At 37.9% G+C, this 16,878-nt stretch overlaps 1 protein-coding gene across 4 annotated transcripts in view; it reads left to right on the top strand.

The window, feature by feature from the left end:
* The window catches only part of FLNC (filamin C), a 62,991-nt gene extending 46,904 nt beyond the window's left edge, over window positions 1-16,087 (top strand). For 2 of the 4 annotated variants that reach the window (XM_063448330.1, XM_063448332.1), the window contains 26 exons: window positions 126-288; window positions 383-543; window positions 1,601-1,768; window positions 2,025-2,148; window positions 2,267-2,423; window positions 3,725-3,914; window positions 4,168-4,191; window positions 4,848-5,095; window positions 5,176-5,271; window positions 6,397-6,496; window positions 7,214-7,354; window positions 7,469-7,597; window positions 7,912-8,085; window positions 8,258-8,419; window positions 8,869-9,072; window positions 9,193-9,345; window positions 9,613-9,735; window positions 10,227-10,466; window positions 11,161-11,430; window positions 11,550-11,687; window positions 12,209-12,324; window positions 12,515-12,647; window positions 12,738-12,914; window positions 13,072-13,290; window positions 13,763-13,972; window positions 14,721-16,087. In XM_063448330.1, the coding sequence (XP_063304400.1) occupies window positions 126-288; window positions 383-543; window positions 1,601-1,768; window positions 2,025-2,148; window positions 2,267-2,423; window positions 3,725-3,914; window positions 4,168-4,191; window positions 4,848-5,095; window positions 5,176-5,271; window positions 6,397-6,496; window positions 7,214-7,354; window positions 7,469-7,597; window positions 7,912-8,085; window positions 8,258-8,419; window positions 8,869-9,072; window positions 9,193-9,345; window positions 9,613-9,735; window positions 10,227-10,466; window positions 11,161-11,430; window positions 11,550-11,687; window positions 12,209-12,324; window positions 12,515-12,647; window positions 12,738-12,914; window positions 13,072-13,290; window positions 13,763-13,972; window positions 14,721-14,908 (4,208 nt within the window). In that variant the 3' untranslated portion in view covers window positions 14,909-16,087. The remainder of the gene's footprint in view (window positions 1-125; window positions 289-382; window positions 544-1,600; window positions 1,769-2,024; window positions 2,149-2,266; window positions 2,424-3,724; window positions 3,915-4,167; window positions 4,192-4,847; window positions 5,096-5,175; window positions 5,272-6,396; window positions 6,497-7,213; window positions 7,355-7,468; window positions 7,598-7,911; window positions 8,086-8,257; window positions 8,420-8,868; window positions 9,073-9,192; window positions 9,346-9,612; window positions 9,736-10,226; window positions 10,467-11,160; window positions 11,431-11,549; window positions 11,688-12,208; window positions 12,325-12,514; window positions 12,648-12,737; window positions 12,915-13,071; window positions 13,291-13,762; window positions 13,973-14,720) is intronic. The other 2 variants (XM_063448331.1, XM_063448333.1) reach the window with 1 other exon arrangement.
* Window positions 16,088-16,878: the final 791 nt, after the last annotated feature.

Consider the following 16,878-nt stretch of genomic DNA (forward strand, 5'->3'; position numbering starts at 1 on the left):
TTCTAAGTATAGCATTTTGTTAGTAGCTAGTGCAGAGTGTGCCTTTGAATTACTGTAATGCTATTTTGAGTTGTACAATATTAGCATTGGGTAGTCATTTTCTCATCTGTGATACCATCCTGTAGGTGTGCATTTGGTGGAAGTTTTGTATGATGATGTTCCAGTTCCCAAGAGCCCATTCCGAGTTCCTGTCACCGAGGGTTGTGACCCAACTCGTGTGCGAGCATATGGTCCAGGTCTAGAAGGTGGGCTCCTTAATAAGTCCAATCGCTTCACTGTGGAGACCAGGTAAAAAACAGAAGTTTTCTTTGAAAAGCCATAGTAACTATTCATCCTATATTTTACATGTTATGATGCTTATGTTGTCCTTTGTTTGTTCCAGGGGAGCTGGCACTGGAGGTCTTGGTTTGGCCATAGAAGGTCCCTCTGAGGCTAAGATGTCCTGCAAGGACAACAAAGATGGCAGCTGTAGTGTGGAGTATATACCATTCACTCCTGGAGATTATGATGTCAATATCACCTTTGGTGGACGTCCCATACCAGGTATGGTTCTAAATTTAGCACTGTGAATCCTTCCCCATTCTAGTAAATACAGCATCAATACAAACTTTTCTCACATTCGTTGTACCATGTTTGCTTTCATACAAACTTTGATAGTGCATAGCTCATCACACATTATTAACCTGACATATAAACACAGCATGGATGTACAGATTCACCAAAAGCCTATCACAAATATGTGCATGTCACGGTAATATACCCCAACACGCAGGAATAGTTCACAGTCAAGAGACAAGAAACAGAGTTCGTCTACCGGACCTTAGAATGGCCGGACTAGGACGAGAGAAAGACAGAGTCAGAACAAGCCGAGGTCAAGGGAACTGAGAGACAGCGTAACGTAGAACAAGCCGAGGACTGGTACACAGAGGACAAAACAGCGGATAAGCAAGCAAGGATAAGGAGAGAGCGGAGTCAGGAACAAAGCCAAGGTCAAGCACCAAAAAACCAACTGAACGATACAAGCACTAAAGGGAACTGGACAGAAACCACGATAGGGCAAGGAGCAAGGGGAAACAGGTGAGAATAAAAACCCTAAGGTTCACTTTGATTGGCTCCTGTCATATCCACGCCCCCAAAACGTGAGTGAATGGGGAATGTGGCCTGACAGGGGCCAATGGGAGACTGATTCTAATTTAGTCTCCCACTGTCCCTTTAAGAGCGCGCCCGAGACGCGCGGCGCGCTCTTAGTGTCGGGCGGGACATGTGACCGCTTCTCGCGGTCACTGCCCGCCTGACTGATCCCATCGTTGGCTGAGCCGCGCGCGGCTCGTGCAGGAGCAGGACCGCGCGCGGCGAGAAGGGAGGACCCCGGCCGGCCCCTGGAGAGGGTAAGTACCGCTACAGTGCAAAAGAACAGTGACACCCATTGTGTCTCTCTCACAAATAGAAAAACCCAATGATGCCAGCCCGCCACACAGATGCTCATACGAAAAAACAATTAAATATTTATTTCCACATAAACCACTGCAAATCAATCCCAGCTTTAATATCTCATAAAGAGACTACGGTGAGAGTGATTTAACTCTGTTTTATTCTACAGGAAGTCCATTTCGTGTGCCAGTAAAGGAAGTTGTGGATCCAAGCAAAGTGAAGTGCTCAGGACCAGGTCTTGGTGCTGGAGTGAGAGCCCATGTGCCCCAGACTTTCACAGTAGACTGCAGCAAAGCTGGACTGGCACCACTTGAGGTTCTGGTGCATGGACCATCAGGTACCCTTGAAGGGGGAGGTTGAAACTACAAGACAGAAAATATAGCGCAGGGAATAATATTGTACACAAACCAGTTAACCTAGAAAATATAAAATAGGATGATTGTCTAGCACAAAGCCTTTTTTTAATTTAAAGTTTTTGTTTTTAAAATGTATTTTATCATATAGAAGGACACTTATAAGCATTTTCTTAGACGCACCTGAATATGTATGATTTATTTACAATCAGGGAATATTTATTTTTATTTCTGTGTCAGGTTTGGCAGAGCCAGTAGATGTTCGTGATAATGGGGATGGAACTCACACTGTGAAGTACACCCCAGCCATGGATGGACCATACACAGTGTCTGTTCGATATGCTGACCAGGAGGTACCACGCAGGTGAGATTCAGGAAAGCTTATACTGTATTGCTATTCAGGATTTTGTGGCTAAATATGAAAGTTGAAGGAGAGGCCATAGAATTTAAACTGAGCCCGATCTTATTCTTCCTAAACACAGCCCATTCAAGATCAAGGTGCTGCCTACCCATGATGCCAGCAAAGTTAGAGCCAGTGGCCCAGGATTAAACACAGCTGGTATACCTGCTAGCCTTCCTGTGGAGTTTACCATTGATGCCCGTGATGCCGGAGAGGGGCTGCTGACTGTTCAGATTCTGGTAAATATTACAAATAAATTACTTCTCATTAAATATATTGATATACAATATGTACATTATCCACTTCCTCTTGCAATGACTCTATATATTTCTCTCTATGATTCCTTAAAACACCTTATATTTGATAGATTCATACACTACCGCCATATAAATAGTACTGTTTTTTGGGCTACATGGAACTAAAATTTTGATGGACCTAATGAGAGAAGCTAATTTCACATTTCATTGTCATAGAGATTATGGTCTAAATGTCTGACATGTAGAAGTCCTACCTCGGAATTTCTCCCTCCCCCTTTGTGATCACAATGTCAGATCAGCTTTGAGGTTTTGCACACAATATGAAACCCAGCCACTGTGCACATTAATAAATAAAAGAGACAGTGTGATAATATTGGAACTACATTGTAGTGACAACACCTTGTTTCATAATAAATACAGGTAAAAATCATATTGTGGCTGTTTGGGCAGTGGAGATATATCCATAAGTGAAGGAGGGGCATCAACCTACCATTTTTTTTACATCCTCAGTTATTATCTACTCTTTTTCTTTCACCTATATAGTTTTACAATTGAACCAACTTTAAGAATGTTGTTTTTTTTGGCATATTTCATAAGGTTTTCATTTACCAAATAAATGTTTCTATCAGTTTATGATAATGAACAGGGCATGATGACTCATAGGCTCAGGGGTTCAGTAAATGGAGTTACGTGTGGGCTGCCTGTGAAGTGTATTACCTCACACTTATAAACTTTACTAGCCTCCAAAGGCAATGGGCCTGGAGCTGCTGCTCCAAGGGCCCCTATCTTAAACCTGTCCTGCCTACAATTCCTTCAGTTGTTTCATATATCTTATTCCAGATAAAGATGCCTTATGATAAAAACACATCACACATTCAGCATATCAGACAGAATGAAGAGTTAATGGAATCACTACTTATTTAAACAACTCTATTTTGATCATTTGGTGTATTTATAAAATTGTATGACCCCTAACGTGCTCCTTAAGCAGCTGGGCAATTTAGACATCCTATTGGAATGAGCTCATTCATATTTAGGTCTTGTTCATCAGTTTAGAGATAAATAGCCCCATATAGTGGGTGTAAAGTGAATTGCATCTCTTAGTGTAACGATGTAAAATTAGAAATTTCAACCACTTGCTAATGCATGACTGAGTTGTGGGAGTGGTTGGAGACATGACTTAAAATTAACATGTCATAATTTCTGAGGAGAACACTTGCAAAGTTTTAGGAATGTGCCTTAGATAAATAAATAGATTGATTTTCTTAATTCTTCTTCTCTAGGATCCTGAGGGAAAACCCAAAAAAGCCAACATTCGAGGAAATGGAGATGGTACTTACACAGTATCATATGTGCCAGATATGGCAGGAAGATACACCATCACCATTAAATATGGTGGAGATGAGATCCCTTACTCTCCATTCCGTATCCATGCAGTGCCTACCGGAGATGCCAGCAAGTGCTTAGTGACTGGTGAGTGTTGAAGTATAGATTTTTAACCTTATCTGACAAACATGTTGCTGACACAGGGAAGTCTAAAACTGGATGAGATATTCATGACTGGTAGGTTGGGGTGCCAGTTACTTGAAAATGGTGAAGGATGGATGGCAGAGAGCATACACTTCAATAGCATCACTAATTTTAACATCAAAATGGTTGCTGTTTCAACTTCTTCCTAAATGCATACATAATGTAAAAAATCTATTTTTTTCTGTTTTCCCTGCAGTGTCCATCGGAGGACATGGTTTAGGTAAGTTGATAAATAGCTATATTATATTTAAAGATGGTGTCTGTATTCAAAGTGATTATATAGTTGGTAGGTTTCTCGTTTATAGCCTTAATTATACTTCTGTACACTTATTGCTTTCCAATTACATAAAGTACTATGAGAAGCAACATTAATGATTATAGGAATTGGAGCGAATTACCACCCATAGGATTCTTGTAAACTATAGTTTTACAGAAAAAAAAAATCCGATTCAGTGGATCGGATGTTATATTCCAGAAATGTGAATTGTTGTATAATTTTGAAAATGGTTCCTATAGTATTTCTGACTGGGTAATTCCATCTGGATAGAACCAGCTGCCCGGAGCTTTTCTATAACCATATTCTTGGCCACATAGCACAACCAATATTTAAAAATGTAGAGAAAATTTGGGGTTTCTCATGATAATTTAGAAATCATTTCAAGTGAACAATCAATATCAATTGCACAGTTGTAGCTGAGTATGTAGAGTTAAATGTATTTAGACATTATATCATTTAGATTTTATATTACTTGGTTAGTACTATGTACATAACAGGGGGATGAATAACAACTAGACTAGTAATTAATATTAAGCAATCAGTTTTTTTGGAATTCCATGTGGTAATGTATCGAATAACTATGTGTGTGGGTCATGCAGGAGCCTGTCTTGGGCCTACTATCCAGATTGGAGAGGAGACAGTCATCACAGTGGATGCCAAGGCTGCAGGAAAGGGAAAGGTGACCTGCAAGGTGTCAACTCCAGATGGAGCAGAACTAGATGTAGATGTGGTTGAAAACCAAGATGGCACTTTTGACATATACTATACTGCACCTGAGCCAGGGAAATATGTCATCACTATCCGTTTTGGTGGAGAGCACATCCCCAATAGTCCTTTCCATGTCGTGGTAAGTTTACTAGACATGGTGAGAGATTCTCTCCATTTAACACTCCGCATGTAACGTGTGCCTTCCCTCCCTTTCATTAGGCATGTGATACTATTCCCATCATAGAGGAACCGTGTGACACTGTACAGCTACACCAGCCTTACCCTGCACATCTCCCCGGCTATCCAACTCACTGGGTATAACAGAGAAAATTCTCTGCTCCTGTACCACTTAAATTCCTATCATAATCATTCTCCACTCAGCATCCCTTCTTATAAACATCCATTCTGTATTTCTATCCATCATCCACAGTTCTATAATCTAGTGCATCATAACTTTCTTATTTTTGTATGACATAAATGAATTAATGCCACAGGCATGGGAAAGGGAACACTGCCATTCATTAGTCTACAGTATAAGGGTTCTTCTCTATAATTAATACCCTGTTCAAACATTCTTTCCACACAGAGCCTAATTTCCTTAACACAATTTTGCAGAATGTAATATTTGTATAAAAAAGTGGCTATTCACACATCACCTGCTGCCATGTATAATGTTGTGTAATCAGGTGGGTTAGTCAGAAAAAAAGAAAATGCATGCCTTAAAATCTAAAGCATTGTAATCTCACCAATAATATCGAAGGTTTAATATTTTAATTGTGCTCTATGTTAGGAAGCACATTTAAATCACTTAATATAGGTTTCCCTATTTTTTTAGTTAATAAGTATGATGATTATTTCTCCATAATGACCACATACACATGCACGCACAAACACACAAACATTCAAAACAATATAGCACTCTTTGGACTTCTTGTGAAACTAAAACAACTTTTTTCTTGTCCTAGAAGTGCTGTCCTTTTTCATAGTTTGTACATTCCAAAGGAGTTTTCACTCCTCAAGTGCTTTTTCCTGAGATCTACTTTCATTTTCTGCTCTTGATTCTGTGCTTTTTTCCCCATCAAAAATATTTATTTTGATAACTGTGTTACCTAGTTTATGGATTCCCTTTTTATAATTATGGTTATTTGTTTCTCATCTATTACTGTTTTTAGAAAGCTGTTTTTCCTGATATGACACTGCTGTCTACTTACTGCTATTTTTTTCTTGCTATTTTATGTTTCCATTATCTTCTTGTTACACAGAGCATGGCTTATTTTTACTTGCGACATTATATTGGATTATGTTCACTTTAACTTTCTTTCCTAATGCATGTGTTTCTATTCTGGCAGCCCTGAGAACACATTATTATTATTGTCATGTCACTTTTCCCTTTTCGTATAAAGATGTATTTCACTTATATTCCTCCTCTGCCCCCTGTAGGCCACTGAAGAGCCTGTTGTTCCTGTGGATAATTTGGATACTATGCTGAGACCTTTTAATCTAGTTATTCCTTTCACTGTGCAAAAAGGAGAGATCACAGGTACACTACAGCAAGTCTCAATCAATCCCTATCTATAAACAGAGTATTTTAACATATTACAAGGGACTGCCAACCCTAGAGTCTTTATTATATTAAGCATATAAATTGTGAAGACTAATAGTGCATAACCGTGTAACCACTTCCAATATCAATGGCACATGCGTAGCTGTAAAATGAGTAATTCTTGGGCAAGCAAAAATTGAATGCAAAACCTTTACAATGGTTTACGTTATGATTGTGACACTTTTAAGACTCCTAAGGAACCCGGCAAAGCATGTAACAGTCTGTGTAGAGATACTTATAGCATTAGGACAACCATCTTCAAAGCCACTTTAAGTCATAAGTGATGGTAAAAAGAAAATAGTCATTGTATTGTAAAAAACAAAAACATTTGGTTTTACTGGTAGATCTGAGCGAAATATCTCATATATGCAGAATTCAGTATGTTCTTATTGTTTGCCCCTATATTGCCTCTCTACGTCAGAGATGAAACGCCCCTCTGTGAGACAAACTTAATCTTTGTTGCATCCTTGTTCACGTCTGAAACTGGAACTTTATTACTATTATCCATAGACCTCCACATGCCAGATACTGTTTACAATTACATGAAGCAATATGTGTATTTCGCCCCATCGCTAGATGAAGCCTTAGTAAAATGTTGACATGAACTTAATTCTGACCCTTTAAACTTCCAAACTTATGTCTTTGGAACCTTAGGGGAAGTTCGTATGCCATCTGGGAAAACTGCTCGACCCAACATTTCTGATAACAAAGACGGAACGGTCACTGTAAAATATGCACCTGTAGAGAAAGGACTGCATGAGATGGACATTAAGTATGATGGAAATCACATTCCAGGTGGGTGGAATAAATTTGTGTGAAACACAATGCAGGTTACAATTATGCAAATGTGATAAACAGAATTGAGTTGGTATGTTAAAAGTCTTCTTATACTTTACATTTATCTTCCAGGGAGTCCACTACAATTTTACGTGGATGCTATTAACAGTCGGCATGTAAATGCATATGGACCAGGCCTAAGCCACGGCATGGTGAACAAACCAGCCGCATTCACTATTGTTACAAAGGACGCTGGAGAAGGTATGTGTTTTTAGTGAGGGAACAAATATCCATTCCTGTAGCTAAATGTGATTGTGATACATTTTTTCCTTTCTAGTGTTTATCTTGGTAACCAGGTTGTTTTAAGGTTCTAATGTATCAGGATTTGTACCGGTAGTTAATATCTTTCTACATGCTATTCAGATTGATTTGTTTTGTATTATAGAGGAATATTTGCCTATTATTGTACATGTTTACAGACATTTGGATTTTTTTTTTGCTTCTTGTTCTAAATAAATTAGTAAAACTTGGACTTTTCTTTTTTGTATATTTTATATTTTATTTCTCTTCCATAGGTGGCTTATCCCTTGCTGTTGAAGGTCCATCAAAGGCAGAGATCACCTGCAAGGACAATAAGGATGGAACTTGCACTGTATCTTACTTACCCACAGCTCCTGGAGACTATAACATTATTGTGCGGTTTGATGATAAGCACATCCCTGGCAGTCCATTTACAGCCAAGATAACAGGTGAAGGACAACTTTAATATTGCCAGAAAAGAGAGTTTGTCAGAAATACAGCGGATATTGCATACTAGTGCATCACTGTATCATAGTATTTACTTTTCCTGTTCCCAGATATCTATCCTACTGAATTTAACTTTTCTCTATTGACATTAAATATGTTCCATTATCCCATCAGGCGATGACTCCATGAGGACTTCTCAACTTAATGTAGGGACATCAGCAGATGTCTCTCTGAAGATCTCAGAGTCAGACCTTAGTCTGCTGACTGCTAGCATCAGAGCACCATCTGGCAACGAGGAGCCCTGTCTACTTAAGAGGCTGCCGAACAGGCACATAGGTAAGGGAAGGGACAGGAAATGAGTCAAGATGAGGGATAGAGATCACAGAGTCACCAATGAATCTAAACTATGGTACTAAAAGGATCCAGGTGAACTAAACAGATCAACACTTATTTAAACTTATATAATCAAACATCAACAACATATTTATAACATGTCACTTTGAATAATATTTTAAAAAAAACACTTAAATATGATAGATGTAATCAAAATATATATCTATGAAAAAATATATTGCTTGTGAGTACTTCTTAAAAGCTTATTGTTATCTCTTAACACCAAGTGCACTTGTATGGGACTAGGAAGAAAATAGATAATCACAATACAGAAAGGAATCACAAGGGTGTGAGCATAACATTTAAATAGTAATAAGAACTTTCTTTGGAAAAAGAGGTGACCTTATTTTGTGGATGCTATCACTTCACAATGCTATCTTTTAATACTACAGGCATCTCCTTCACTCCAAAAGAAGTGGGTGAGCATGTGGTGAGTGTGAAAAAAAATGGTAAACACGTTACAAACAGCCCCTTCAAAATCATGGTTGGTCAGTCTGAGATTGGTGATGCAAGTAAAGTGAAGGTGTCTGGAAAAGGACTAATTGAAGGAACAACCTTTGAGATATCGGAGTTTATTGTGGACACCAGGAATGCAGGTAAAGCACTAAGTCTCTTTTCCTATATTTCAGACTTTTTGATAAAGTCCAGTTTCATTATCCTTAACCATAATGTCCATCTTCCTTCTAACTCGTCCTCTTTCGTTATGTGCCTCTCAGGTTACGGTGGTTTGGGGTTGTCCATTGAAGGTCCAAGTAAAGTCGATATTAATTGTGAAGATGTTGAAGATGGGACATGTAAAGTATCATATAGTCCCACTGAGCCTGGAACATATATTATTAACATCAAGTTTGCAGAGAAACATGTACCAGGTGGGTCAGCAGGTAACTTTCCAATGTACAGCTACTTGTCAGCTGTGCTTTTGGTGATCCTTCTTTAACACTCATCCGAAGAAAGCTACATCCAACACACTCAGAAAACAATAAAAAAAAACAAAAACAGAGAATGTAATTTTTTTCTAATACATGGGCAAGTCAATTTCTATATCCATGCTTTCATACACCTCTTTTAAAACAGATATATCATGAAAATGCTTTTTTTTTGGCTTGGTGACACAGCATTGTCATTTTTCAATGCAGGAAGTCCATTTATGGTGAAGGTTACAGGTGAAGGACGAATGAAAGAAAGTATAACCAGAAGACGCCAGGCTCCTTCCATTGCAAGCATTGGCAGCACATGTGACCTCAATCTCAAGATCCCAGGTATTGAACTATATTTAGTTAGAAATGTAAATTCCATAAGCGACATTCCTTAGTTGAGTAACAACCATAACATACGCTTACTTAAAATTATTACAGCGTTGGAACTTGTCTAGATAATGATAGAGTATATTGTGTTCCATGATTTCATTATGTGGTTTGAATTTGCTGTTTATCAGATGAATCTCCTGAAAACTTATTTTACAAACATGTTCAAATTAAAGCAATTTCCATCGTGCATCAGCATTTGACTTTTTTTTAAACTTGGTTCATGTATAGAGTAGCCTCTAATAATGACAGTAAAACAGTTTGCTAAGCATTCTTCATAGTTAATTCATAAGTTAGATGAGCCTATTTGTTGTTAATATGACATTATATTTTAAGTTGTTTTTTTTTACACCTATTACACCTGTAGATTAATGGAAGAAGTGTAGATTCCTTCACAAAATATCAAATGAATAGGCCTTTCTTACTCTTTCTATTTTCCCCATTAGGCAATTGGTTCCAGATGGTTTCAGCACAAGAGCGCCTAACTCGTACGTTCACACGTAGCAGTCACACGTACACACGCACAGAACGTACAGAGATCAGCAAGACCCGAGGAGGTGAAACAAAACGGGAAGTACGAGTAGAGGAATCAACGCAGGTTGGAGGAGATCCATTCCATAACGTGTTTGGAGATTTTCTGGGACGGGAGAGCCTGGGAACTTTTAGTACCATTGCAAGACAAGAGGGTGAGTATTTATAAAACTGTTCATTAATGTACAATGTGTAAATGAATCCAAGTACAACTGAAGCACAAATCTATACAGAATCATAGAGAAACGGCTTGAGTTCCACACAGCATAATTACATTACATACACCTACTTACATAACATGAAAACATAACATAACAATACCTGTTGAAAACAACGTAAAAAAAATGCAGGATTACTTGCGGAATAGTTAGCAGAATAAAAATATACAATCAAACTGCATTTTAGGAGATTAGGTGTGATTTATGGACAGACAAATCGCTAAATCCTCTCTTTATTGAACACAAGTCCCTGTCATTTTCTTGGTGTCTTTCTGTGGAATGTGAATCCTCTGTTTTCTACTGCTATATTTAGTAAGCATTGAGCAGAATGTACATGTCATAGGTATTATTGTATATGATAAGCAAAACATACAATGAGTAGTTATCTGATGCTTAACTAAATCTTTAATAAAGAGAATTAACATTCTGTCTTGCTCCTGTTCACATGAATTGGTTTGTCATTTATTGGACATTTTATATCCCCATTGCAAAGAAAGCCTTAATACAGTAGAAAAAAATGAAATTTTGGAAATATACAAATGTATAGTTATTAACACAATTATTAGAGAAAAATAGCACTTACAGTTTGGTTTCATGTACTGTACTAAGTACTGTCTCTGTTCTCATTAAGGTGAAGCTGGTTCACAGGATATGACAGCCCAGGTGACCAGTCCTTCAGGAAAAACTGCAGATGCCGAGATCATTGATGGTGAAGACAGCACATACAGTGTACGCTTCGTGCCACAGGAGATGGGATCTCACACTGTTAGTGTGAAGTATCGTGGACAGCACGTACCTGGGAGCCCTTTCCAATTCACGGTTGGACCTATGGGGGAAGGCGGTGCACACAAAGTCAGAGCTGGAGGCACTGGCTTGGAGAGGGGAGTTGCTGGAGTTCCAAGTAAGAGAGTGTGGCAGACCTTTGAAAATATTAGATTAAAAAGTACTAAACTAAAGATACAAATGATATTAATAGAAAACAAAAGTGAAAGTGTAATGATTGTATGTCTATTTTCATAGCTGAATTCAGTATTTGGACCAGAGAGGCTGGAGCTGGAGGTCTGTCTATCGCTGTTGAAGGCCCTAGTAAGGCAGAAATCTCTTTTGAGGACCGTAAAGATGGTTCTTGTGGAGTGTCCTACATTGTACAAGAAGCTGGTGAGTTTGTTAGTAAGGGGAATGCAATATATAGTACACATTAATTCATAGATTTATTCATTGCTATGGTAGTTATGTTGCTATATTTGCAAAGCAAATATTTGATTTTCTATTGAGAATTATTCTTCAGACAAATATCGCAGTAGTTAAAGGGACACTCTGAGCACTATAACCACTACAGCTTATTGTAATGGTTATACTTAACTGCGTATTTGGGTACCACACCTATGTTTGCTTTCAAAACAAATAAAAACTGACTCTGCATCCAATCAGATCATTTAGAAGTTACGCTCGGTGGGTGTTTGACAGAAAACCAGGCCAGACTTGTTGGACCATATTCACTAGATGAACTGTAGTGGACATAGTGTGTCCCTGTAAGACATTAACAGATATGCACTTATCTTGTATATAATGTTACCTAACATATAATCTGTTACTTCCATCATATTAATGAGATGTCTTTCTGCAAAGGAACATCTGCTGGTTTAGCCATATGTAAGTATTTATCCTTTGTGTTACAGGTGATTATGAGGTGTCTATAAAATTTAATGATGAACACATCCCTGACAGCCCATTTGTAGTCCCAGTGGCGTCTCGATCTGATGATGCCCGTCGTTTGACCGTCACAAGCCTCCAGGTGAGTGTGGTGCTTTATATCTACAGCTATAAAAAAATCTCAAAAATATAGACAGATAATTGGCGGATAGACATGAGGTGCTATGCATATGAATTATACTACTAAACAAATGAAGCATGGATGGATTTAGAAATTGTTATCTTTGCATTCATAAGATATCTCACACATATCTTTGGTTTAAAATTTACAGGAAACAGGTTTAATAGTCAACCAGCCAGCCTCTTTTGCTGTACAGTTGAATGGTGCTCGTGGCGTGATTGATGCTAAAGTACACACACCATCAGGAGCTGTAGAGGAATGCTACGTGTCTGAAGTAGATAGTGGTAAGGAAAGGGAATCTTGGGGTATGATGTCATAACAAAAGTTCAGTGACTGTTGCTGTTTAATTCTTGCATTCTTCTTTTTATTTTCAGACAAATACGCAATCCGTTTCATTCCTAATGTGAATGGAGTGCACTCAATCGATGTTAAGTTCAATGGGCGCCATATCCCAGGAAGTCCATTCAAGATTCGTGTAGGAGAGCAGAATCAGGTTGGAGATCCTGGTCTTGTCACAGCGTATGGCCCAGGACTTGAGGGTGGAGTCACAGGTAATAATGATTCATGTAATGTATGTAAACTGTTTTCATTGCTAAGTACTATACTCTTCAGTTTCACCATCACCAATAACATGATTTAGTATCAGTTATTACCTGTTGCTAGCACAAAACCCTTACACCTTCTCTCTATCCCTTCCAATTTGTGTAGGTAGACCCTCAGATTTCATTGTAAGCACTCTCAATGCTGGATCTGGGTCTCTCTCTGTGACAATTGATGGACCTTCCAAAGTTAAGCTGGATTGCCAAGATTGCCCTGAAGGATACAAAGTCACATATACCCCAATGGCCCCAGGAAATTATCTTATCTCCATCAAATATGGAGGTCCCCAACACATTGTCAGAAGTCCCTTTAAGGCTAGAGTAACAGGTGAGTGACAGCGAGCATGGACAACAAAAACACATAAGCAAAAATGGACTAAATACATGTTTGGAAAAAAAGTTCTACTAAATATAAACAAGAAAAAATATTGTTATTAAGGTGAAATAAAAGTCAGAAAGTTGTTCAAGGACATTTTTTTTAGTTGTATATAATATAAAATATGTAAGAAATATATTAATTGTGTTTTATTAAATATTGTTCACTTGTTGAATGCAATATATTATATTGATCGTTCACAGTCACAGAATATTTTGTACACAATACTAGATTCTTCTAGAGAAATTATTAAGCCCATGTTCCCAAAATGTTTGATATTTTCTTTTTGGATAGTGTTTGTCAAGAAATGTCTCATCTGGTCTAATGTCCAAGAAAAATTTATGTTTGCAAACAAATATCAGAGGAATCAGGATTTTTAAAACATCTTTTTTAAAAATGTCTTTCTCCTCTATCATTCTATCAGGTCCACGTCTCTCGGGAGGCCACAGTCTCCATGAAACATCCACAGTGCTGGTGGAAACTGTCACCAAATCTTCAGCTTCTGTAGGGGGGTATGGTATGGCTGTTCCCAAATTTACATCTGATGCCAGCAAAGTAGTGTCTCGTGGCCCTGGGCTGTCAAAGGCTTTTGTTGGAGAAAAAAACACTTTCACAGTAGACTGCAGCAAAGCAGGTAAGGACAGAGAAACATCTATCGCTAAAATATATCGATATATTATTTGTCACAAAATTAATTGATAATTTCCAGTGACATTCTATCTTCAGATATTATGTATTTCCTAAATTCAAAGAGTTTAAAGGACCACTCTAGGCACCCAGACCACTTCAGCTTAATGAAGTGGTCTGGGTGCTAGGTCCCTCTAGGATTAACCCTTTTTTTTTATAAACATAGCAGTTTCAGAGAAACTGCTATGTTTATACTGAGGGTTAATCCAGCCTCCAAATCCTCTAGTGGCTGTCTCACTGACAGCCGCTAGAGGCGCTTGCATGATTCTCACTGTGAAAATCACAGTGAGAGCACGCAAGCGTCCATAGGAAAGCATTGTAAATGCTTTCCTATGATACCGGCTGAACGCGTGCAGCTCTTGCCGCGCATGAGCATTCAGCCGAAAGGGAGGATCGGAGGCGGAGAGGAGGAGGAGAGCTCCCCGCCCGGCGCTGGAGAAAGAGGTAAGTTTAACCCCTTCCTCCCGCTAGAGCCCGGCGGGAGGGGGTCCCTGAGGGTGGGGGCACCATCAGGGCACTATAGTGCCAGGAAAACGAGTATGTTTTCCTGGCACTATAGTGGTCATTTAAGTGAGAATTTTAATTTGTTTTTCAATCACTATGAATTGTAGACTATGATATGGAATAGCTTTTGTGGTGGTTTAGCTTGGCAGTAAAAGAGATGTATTTAACTAGATATTTTGTGGATTTTACAGGCACCAACATGCTGATGGTTGGAGTACATGGTCCCAAAACCCCTTGTGAGGAGGTATATGTGAAGCACATGGGCCACCGTCTTTATAATGTGACCTACACAGTGAAGGACAAAGGGGACTATATCCTCATCGTTAAATGGGGAGACCAAAATGTACCTGGGAGTCCCTTCCAAGTCTCTGTACCTTGAAGCACTCTTTCACCTTCGATCATTGGGGGCATCACTTAAAGCCTACCAACCTGCCAATCAAGAACAAACGCCTCCCTTTTTTATGCAAATGCACTGATAAAAACAAAAACTGTAATGGCACAATAGCTAATTATAAATTCACCAAGTGCCTTTGTATATCCAATATATGGATTTTACCATAATATGAGGGCGTTGTATTGGAGCAACAGCAATAAGTGGGTGGGAGGAGGGGGAAGGGAAAAGGGCAACAAGCATGCACATACCCACAATGCCCGTGTCCTTTCTGCTTTTTACATTTTTTTCTTTATATTCCGGTTGGTGTTTTATTTTTTTAAAGTCGCTTCCTGTCATGTTTTATATGCGCTTTATGTGTTTTTTTTCTATTGGAGGGAGACGGGATGTTTTTTGGGGGGTGAAAGGTCAAATAAGGTATCAGGGGTCAATGAGTCTTTATGTGAGATGACTGCTGGTTATTAACAAAATGCACACTGAGTAATCTGGAACATCTATGTACCAGATCCCTTTCTGGATTTTATCTTAAATATAGTTCCATTTTAAAATGGTAGCTAAAAATAAAAATTATGTTCATTGGTTTAATTAAAAATCTGTTTTGTTTATAGCTTAAAAAGGCATGAAAAGAAAATGTAACACTTTATAAAAAAATTATGTGTTACTCCTAATGTCTTTCAAAATTTTATTTTCACCTTATTACAATTCTGCATTATGATTACATTTTCCATATTTTTAAAATTGTTCATATTTTATTTATTATTTTCAAATTGGAAATGAAATCTTTGGTTCTGAAAAATAATTTAAATTTAGTCTTGTTATTTCATGTTAATCATCTTGTTTTTATTTTTTTAATTTGGTATATTCCTATAGTCTAGTCTATTTTAGTTATTTTTTAATTTGCAGACCTGCAGGTTTTGACCATATACCATTTGGCCCTTTGACCTCTGACCCGGCCAGTCGTTGAGGAATATGTTTTGATTGTCTTAGCACTGTAATATGGGGCGGTGGTGAAGTCTTATGGTAGTTTGCCATGAGGCTGCTTTTTTGTAGAGAGTTGGATTAGATGCATCACACATGGCCCTCAAAAGCATATGGTCATTTAGAACAGATCTTTAAATCGGTGCATACAGAACAAAAAATAAAGATTTATTTGCTAATGTGCTGTAATTGTTTGCAGTGTTTTCTTTTAACAATAACATTTAGCATTTTATTAAGAAGCTGGGGATGACTTTTTAATGCATTATAAAGGTAATGCAATCCAACAAAGCAATGCATGTAATTAAAGGATAGAACTGTGACAATCTTACTGAACAAACCCATATTAAACCATCAATTAAGTATAACATTTAATCTGAACATTTGCTGGAATTTTTTCTTGTATATTGTATAGAATTAATTGTATAAAATAATTGAAGCTGAACATTATTATTATTTATTTTTTTATTTCCAACCGTTCACTATACCAAAATCTGAAAACCTATCTGCACATTTGGGTGTTTGTAGATACACCCACATTGTTTAAGCAACCTCAGCATTACCTTTAGTTAATATAACAATCTGATTGTCTCTGAAGTTCAGACATTATATAATTAACCAAAAGCGGAAAAAGGTGCCATTAGAAATTATTGAGATTTGCATTACTTTAGAATGTTATCATTTTTTATTATAATATTTATGTTCATGTGTGTTTTTACAGTTTTTAAGTATGCTCACAGTGTCCACAATGCTGCTCAATGAGAAGAATTTAATTAGACACTGCTCAGTATTACCAAGGAGGTTAGGGCTGGGCAGAAAGTGGGTGGATCAGCTTAGCTGCAAAACCTGTAGAAGAGGTTAGGGTTGTTTTGTGAAACAGCTCCATAACCCTACAGTAATATGTATAAATGTATAATGGACTGGCCCCACCCACAATGGCAGCCCAGATCCAATATACCAGCAATCCCAGATAATATATTGCA

This window comes from Pelobates fuscus, chromosome 3, assembly GCF_036172605.1.
Source record: "Pelobates fuscus isolate aPelFus1 chromosome 3, aPelFus1.pri, whole genome shotgun sequence".
NCBI lineage: Eukaryota > Metazoa > Chordata > Amphibia > Anura > Pelobatidae > Pelobates > Pelobates fuscus.